This window comes from Miniopterus natalensis, chromosome 11 (genome assembly GCF_054644295.1).
Source record: "Miniopterus natalensis isolate mMinNat1 chromosome 11, mMinNat1.hap1, whole genome shotgun sequence".
Lineage (NCBI taxonomy): Eukaryota > Metazoa > Chordata > Mammalia > Chiroptera > Miniopteridae > Miniopterus > Miniopterus natalensis.
The window spans coordinates 57,849,985-57,857,851 of NC_142091.1; the positions used below are offsets into that span (position 1 = coordinate 57,849,985).

General features: G+C 46.9%; 1 protein-coding gene across 1 annotated transcript; it reads right to left on the reverse strand.

The window, feature by feature from the left end:
* Nucleotides 1-5,205: 5,205 nt before the first annotated feature.
* On the reverse strand, nt 5,206-7,218 carry KCNA4 (potassium voltage-gated channel subfamily A member 4). The gene has a single exon (XM_087822339.1). It carries the CDS (start codon nt 7,216-7,218, stop codon nt 5,206-5,208), a length of 2,013 nt encoding a protein of 670 aa, XP_087678465.1.
* Between the last annotated feature and the right edge of the window lie 649 nt (nt 7,219-7,867).

Sequence of the window (7,867 nt, forward strand, 5' to 3'; positions counted from 1 at the left end):
GTGGGAGACCACAGTCCTGAGCCTGAATTAAGCCAACCTGAGATGAGAAACCAGTTGTGGGAAATCTATCTACACAGCAAATAATTTGCAGGTCAGGAAGCAAAAGTTGACTGTGGATCAACTACCAAATCATTTCACTCCTGCTACTCTGGATACAAACCCTCCTCCCAAGATACCAGTAACAGCAAATGGGTAAAGAATGTTAACTGTATGTCAACAACACTGTGATCGGTAAATGTGGAAATGCTCTTTCCTAGGCAACAGCGAGACACCTTCCTTAGCACATTATTTGCTCTATACATCTATTCCTATTCCATTCCCACTTAGTATTACCCGCCTGTCTGAAATGGGGTGCTAGAGTCTCACTTAGAGCCACAGCTCATTAAATATATGCTATGTTCTTCAAAGCACCCAACTCACGCCTTGGGATTAATTTATTTACCCATAAATAAACCAACCATATTTTCTGAACCTCAAATTGGGCCATATGGTCTTATATGTATTAGCATACTTTTTTATGAAGATACTGTAAGGAATTGGGACTGCTATGGAAACAGAAAACCAAGTCAGAAATAAAACTCCTATCACAGTCCTAATCTTATTTTACATTTCAGAAGTACATATTCCCAAATACTGCAAAAACAGCTCTTCAATCTTGAACACAAACCACTTCAGATCAACCTTCTTTCACACAGGAATCCTGATCTCCATACTGGAAAGTAGGATTATTTTCTAACCTGTAGTAGTGACATTGGTCTGGAAGACCCTGTGCTTAGTTAAGTTTCTTTGCAGGCACGAAAACCAAGAGGTACCTTTTTGTCCACACCAAATGTCCCTTGCAGAATTCAGAATGACTTTTGGGTCAGGAAGATTTCCTGGAACAGGCCCCATTGTCACTGAATGACAACCCGTAATCATTCTAAACTGTATCAATAAAAAACAAACAAACATATAAACAGGGATGTTATACTCTGCACCCTGCACAGGAGCATATCACATGTTCATTTAATAAAATGTAAACCAAACTTAAGCATCATCTCCCACTTTACCTAGAAACGGCTGCAATGTTAGTGCTGAAGACGCATCACAGTCCTGAAAATCAACAATGGAGAACATCATTTCTGATTCTCTTGGGCTGTGGGGGTACTAATGTTTATGATTCCGGTGCAATTAAAAACAATTTCCCGCTGGTTTATGTGGACATTCTTAAAAATGAAAAAAAGAAATAGATAACTTAGATGTTTCTTATTCATATATCGGATTCTATTTCAACTCATTCTTAATGAAAAGCTGTTTCACAAAGCTTCAGCGATCCGGTTTAACAAAACAAATCTGACAAGGAGAGCAGCAGCACTGTGAAATACTGCATGTGTCTGAGCATGAAATGAGTTTTCCAGCACAGGTCGGGACACTCTGTTTACTGACAAGGCTGTACTATCACAAAGCCAGGAATCAAAATGTTTACTTACCAACTTTCAGCATTTGGATCCAACTGGAGACTGAGCAGTTATATTTTTTTTATTAAGTGAATCCCTTTCCTTTAGAAGTTGTTAGAATAAATAGCTTCAAAGTACATCCTGTTCACTCAGTTTAGTTTACATCCTAAAATCTCAGTCCTAAACTCCCGGTGCTGCATGTCACCTAATGGTAAGGCTTTAAAACTATTTGTTCTTATTACTTAAGTCTAAAATCAAGGCCAGTATGACTTGAGGGGTACTTAAGAGAATATCAAGCTAGTCTGATACTTCCTTCGACTCCACAGGATTTTGGTGCTAGAAGGAATCAAGCGAAAATGTAGCCCAATGATTTTACACTAAACAAACAAAAACTGAGAAATAAGGAGACGGAATGATGTGCCCGTGGTCTACGAGCCAGCCCTGGGCTCCCAGGCCAGCTGTCGTTCCTCTGGCATCCACAAGCTCCCTTTCACAGAAACTAAAGGAATATTTAGCCCTCCCCTCTTCTCCGTAACTGTTTCCTTTTCAAGCAATTGCAAGAGAGAACACTGCATCCACCCTTGAAAAGATTCTGATTAAGATGACTCTCAAGTATTGTACTTTTGGTAACATTTATTACCATCTGGAAAGCAACTGAAGGATCCCAGGAATTCAAACCTCTAAATGGGTCGCTTCTCTTTTACCGTACAACCAAACGTGTATGGTGGCCTCTAAGAAGATGAAGTTGCCTAAATTAGTTACAAAGAGCCCCTGGAAGCACATTTCTCAGTATAAAATTGTCACAAACAGTGCTGATTCATTTTGCCTAGCTTTGACTTGGAAAAATGCTATAAATCCATAACTACCTTCACACATTCTGTGTTCTGCACAGAAGGGCCCCTGTACGTCTTGAGAGCTTAAATGTTTCTTTCTCAGGGTGGACTCAAGATCCAGACATCCTAAAATTACTGCATCTTGCAGGAAAAGACAGTTAGTGATAACCGTTTGAAAGCCCATGACTGTCACTTCTTGACTCTTTTACCCTAAAGAAAACCATGTAAAGGAAAATCCCAGGATCCCCAAATGACTCTATTTCCAGGATTCTCAGAATTATTAATTCTAACACATGTCAATTAAATGCAATATAACTTTTCTGATTCAAAAAGGTGTTGTAGCCCAGCCAGTGTGGCACAGTGGTTGAGTGTCAACCCATGAACCAGTAGGTCACGGTTCAATTTCTGGTCAAGGAATAAAAAAATAAAAAAAGAAAACATTTGGAAAAAAAAAAACCCTAAAAAGGTGTTGTAAAAACACTGATATACAATATGCTTTCCATTCCAAACATAGCCAAACCATTCTGCCATGACATGCCTGAAATCTTCCTCCAAAAGAAACTGTAGCCGTTATTTAATGATAGGCTATCTTGTGTGTCTGCAAATCAAGTTCTTGTAAGGAGCCCAAAATTAAAGAAATCACCCATGATTTTCCCAACATCCTAATAAAGCAGATGTAACTCACGGGTTCTCCATCTCTTATCTCCTAGAGGATGATTAAGCAATTTAGACATAATATCAGGCGTTTATATGGAACTTACTTCAGAGAGTTTTCACATGTTATCATTTGCTTTCCCATAACAACTGATGTAACAGATGCTGTATGTGCCCTCTTCTTCACTACTGAGGAAACTGGGGTGCAGAGTTTAACAGGGTGACTTTTCCAAACGAATGGTGGCCAACCTAAACAGACCCGTAGGGCTGGTCTAAGGCTCATTACGTCTTTGCTTCTAAATCCAAAGTATATGATAATGCCATCTCTGAAGTCTTGTTACAAGATGGCACGTCTGTTTTGTCGCTCTCTGTTGCCCACCAGAGACCTTGGGTCCACACATTCAATCAACATCTCTGCTTGCTGCTTTTCTCTCTCCAAAGGTGTTCTCAAGAGGTGTTTCTCTATCAGTGGTGGGGGCGAAATGGGGGGAGGAAGTAGCTTGGCCTTTAAACCTAACATTGGATTGACTCTGAATTTCAAATATCATTAAAAGAGAGGGAAATTTTATATTATTATCAAAGGATGGCCTGGGATTGAGAAGCTTAAGAAAAGTTATTCTAGGTCTTTTATTTATTTTTTTTTTTTTTCAAAGTTCACAGTTGTCAAAGTTTGTTATGTACTGAGATAACCTACATAGTGTCTTTTGCCCAAACCTCAGGACAACCATTTTATAAAGAAAAGAAGTCGAAGAAACACTGGAGAGAATAGGCCTATTACATGTATTCTGAGTTTGCTAACCTTTATCTCATCATAAGTTCATATCGCAAGTCCAATCACTGGCTGTTACCTCACATTCTAGAGTTAAACGCTTACATGTGTCATAAATGCCTTTAATATAATAAGGATGTCACGTGATGTCAAAACCAAATGTTTTGACACAATTCCCTCTTATACCACTTTTAGCAAATAGAATACCAAATTCTGAGGTGAATCCCCACACTCTGCTCGTATGTAGCTGCACAAAGAAATAAATTTAATAGATCTATCATTTATGTTGCACATTTAATAGAAAGCTCTTAAGCCATAATCACGGTAGCAGCTGGGCATCTTATTTCTTCAAGAACTCTTTCAGTGCATGCATTAGCTTTGGTTAAATTATTCTGGATTTGAAGGCAGGAGAATATTTAAAAATAGGATGGTTTCAGAAGCATCATTGTAACAGACCGATTTCAAAAGATTCAATTGCTAAATTCAACGTCATAGCCCCTTTGCAGATAGATCAGTTATTGAGATTTAAAAAGAGAAGGGAATCTGTGCTGTTATCTGCGTGGCACTTAGTCTCACACAAAGAAAAGAAGAGCACAATAAAATAGGACTAAGAAATTATTGTTCCAATGATTGTCATTGAACTGTTACATTAGTAAACATTCACAGTATGAAGTCTCTCTCAATCTCCAGCATAGAAAGTAGTGCAAAGGAAAAAAAAAAAAAAAAAAAAAATCCAATCCTGGTATCTGTGAACAAAACTTGTTACATTTTCTCAGATGTCATTTCTCCCATATTGTTAGGCATTTGCTCTCATATCTTCCCAAAATTAATAATAAAATATAATCAATTTCTAAAGGCCCCTGCAGCCTTTTTAAAAGTTAATTTCCAGTTAAAAATAAACTTTAATTAAATCCAAGATAAAATCGTGACCTATATTCTATTAAATAATTCACTTTTTTTTTTTTTTTCTACACAGTAATTCTTAACAATTTTTAAAAAACATCTATGGAATCCAAAGACATGAGATGCTATTAAAGCACTGATAAATGACTTTTCAGATTCATTAGTTCTTACATAGTAAATACTTCAAAATGCCAACTTTTCCCATCACTGCACGATTACTAAAAAACGTTGACAATTTACTTACACACACACACACACGCACACACGCACGCGGCACACACGCACACACAAACACACACGCTCTCCCCACAACATCATCTTCACTTTTAACATCCTTTCCAGTTAATGTGCAAAATTCTTGCATTCTAATAAAAAATATAAAGATTAATCTGCTCCTATGTAAGCCTCCCCCTTCTCCAAGATGTATCCTTTATTTGATAGGTAATCCCAGCTTGTAACAATTCTGCCACGTATAAGCCTTGAATGGCGTCGTAGCGGGCGCGCGGGCTTCATCTGCACGTCTCCCCGGCCCAGCCGCACTCTCTCCGCCCGAACGCGGCTCCGGAGAGGCCGGGCCGGGGGCGCGCGCGCGGCGGGCGGAGCTGGGCCCTCACACGTCGGTCTCCACGGCCTTGGCGTTGGAACAGCTGTTCTTCTCCGCCTCGCCGTCGCCCCCCTTCCCCGGACACTTCTCCTTGGCACAGAGGGACTCCTTCACTCCCTCCTCCATCTCCAGGTACTCTGACTTGTCTCCCAGGGAGGAGGCGGTGGAGCTCCGAAACTTCTTCAGCAGGGTGGAAGGGAGGTAGGGACAGCTGACTGCGCCCTGCGCCAGCTGCGTCTGCTCCTCGCTCTCGGTCTCTCGGTGGTAGAAGTAGTTAAAGTTAGAGACGATCACGGGCACGGGCAGGGCGATGGTCAGGACGCCCGCGATGGCGCACAGGGACCCCACGATCTTGCCCCCCACGGTGATGGGCTTCATGTCCCCGTAGCCCACGGTCGTCATGGTCACCACAGCCCACCAAAACGCGTCCGGGATGCTCTGGAAGTGGGTGGTGGGCTCATCCGCCTCCGCGAAGTACACGGCGCTGGAGAAGAGGATGACCCCGATGAAGAGGAAGAAGATGAGCAGGCCCAGCTCCCGCATGCTGGCGCGCAGCGTGTGGCCCAGGATCTGCAGGCCCTTCGAGTGCCGCGACAGCTTGAAGATGCGGAACACCCGCACCAGGCGGATGATCCTGAGGATGGCGAAGGACATGGCCTGCTGCTGCTGCTGCTGCGGCGGCGGCTGCGGGCCGCCGCCCTGCTGCTGCTGCGCCAGGTCCGTGCCCAGCGTGATGAAATAAGGCAGGATGGACACGATGTCGATGATGTTCATGATGTTCTTGAAGAAGAGCGCCTGGCTGGGGCAGGCGAAGCAGCGCACGGCGAACTCGAAGGAGAACCAGACGATGCAGACCGTCTCCACGATGAAGAAGGGGTCGTTGAAGACCGTGTGCCCCGCGCCCTCCGCGCGCGCCGCCGAGGTGTCGTTGGACAGCCCCGCGGGCCCGCCCGCGCCCGCGCCCAGGGCCAGGATCAGGTCCCTGTCGTCCCGGAACTCGGGCAAGGTCTCCAGGCAGAAGATGACGATGGAGATCAAGATGACCAGGACCGAGACGATGGCTATGCCCCGGGCCGGGCTGGAGCTCTCCGGGTACTCGAAGAGAAGCCAGATCTGCTTCTTGAACTCGTTCTCCGGCAAGGCCCGGTCCTCCTCCTCCCGCACGAAGCCCTCGTCCTCCCGGAACTTGAGCAGGGCCTCGTCGCCCAGCTGGTAGAACTTGACCTCCTCGGTGAAGATGTCGAACGGGACGTTGACGGGCCTCTTCAGGCGGCCCCCGGATTGATAGTAATACAGGATGGCGTCAAAGCTGGGCCGGTTCCGGTCGAAAAAGTACTCGTTCCGCAAAGGGTCGAAGTACTGAGTCCTCTTCTCGGGGTCCCCCAGCAGGGTCTCGGGGAACTGGGCCAGCGTTTTCATCTGCGTCTCGAAGCGGAGGCCGGAGACGTTGATGACCACGCGCTCGCAGCAGTCGCGGGAGCGCGCGGCGCCATAGCCGCCCGCGTCCTCGGGCGGCAGCGGGTCGCTGTAGGAGTCGTCGGCGCGCTCGTCCTCGCTGCAGTAGCACCTGCCCTCCTCCTCCTCCTCCTCGTCCTCGTCCTCCTCCGCCTCCTCCTCCTCCTCCTCCTCCCCCTCCTCGCTCAGCTCCCGCAGGATCCTCTCCTCCGAGCCGCTGGGCATGAGGTCGGCGCAGTGCGGGAAGCTGCTCTGGCGGCGCGGCGCCTTCTTCCGCTCGGGCCGCGCGCGCCGCCGCCTCTGGCTCCGCCGGCCGCTCTGCGGGTCCTGCGAGGTGCAGGCGCCGTGCGCCTGGTGGTGGTGGTGGTGGTGGTGGTGGTGGGAGCCCCCGCCCGAGCCCCCGCCGCCCTCCACGGCGGCTGTGGCCGCTGCCACGGCGGCGGCGGCGGCGGCCCGGGAGTGCGCCAGCCTCTCGCGCTCCCTGGCCCGGGCCTGCGCCGCGTACCCGTAAGGCATGTGGCTGTTGCACCCTGAGCTCTCCGCACTCACCATCGCGACCTCCATGGTGCTGCTGGTGGTGGTGGTTCTTGGAAAGGGCTGGTTCCAGTTGTAGGAGAAGACGGAAAAACAGGGCAGCTTTTCTTTTTTCTTTTTTTTTTTCTTTTTTCCCCTTCTCTCACCAAATTAAGGTAAGTTTGGAACCCTTAAGCAGATTGCTTGGAAGACTTGAGGATATTTTCAGTCCAACTTTGCATTTTCTGTTTTTAAATCAGCACGCCCCATGCTCTGTCTTCCCGGGGACTCGGCATGGCGCGCTCCGGGGCTTGGCTGGTCTCCTTAAGACAGGCAGCCTAGCGCTCTCAAGCCTAAGTCAGATGAGGTTGGGGTCTCCCAAACTACCTGTTTTGGGGGGGTGGATGCTCCAATCTGGGAACACGTCTAGGATGCGGTTGGTGATGCTGCTGCAAGATTCAAAGGCAGCGAGTCTCTGACAGCCAGCAGTTGCGCCCAGAAAATGGAACAGAGGTTTCTGCCATGGAAACTGTCCAAAGCTCCGTCCATCAGATTTAAATAAAACACAAATAAGCCTTTAGTCTCGGCGCTTGCCTTCCAGTGACTGCTTGACCCACGTCAACACAAGACTTGAAGTATGTCCAGCCATTGCCGCTCAGGCCTATCGGGGCGACGCTCCAGGCTCTCCCCCCTTAAGTTC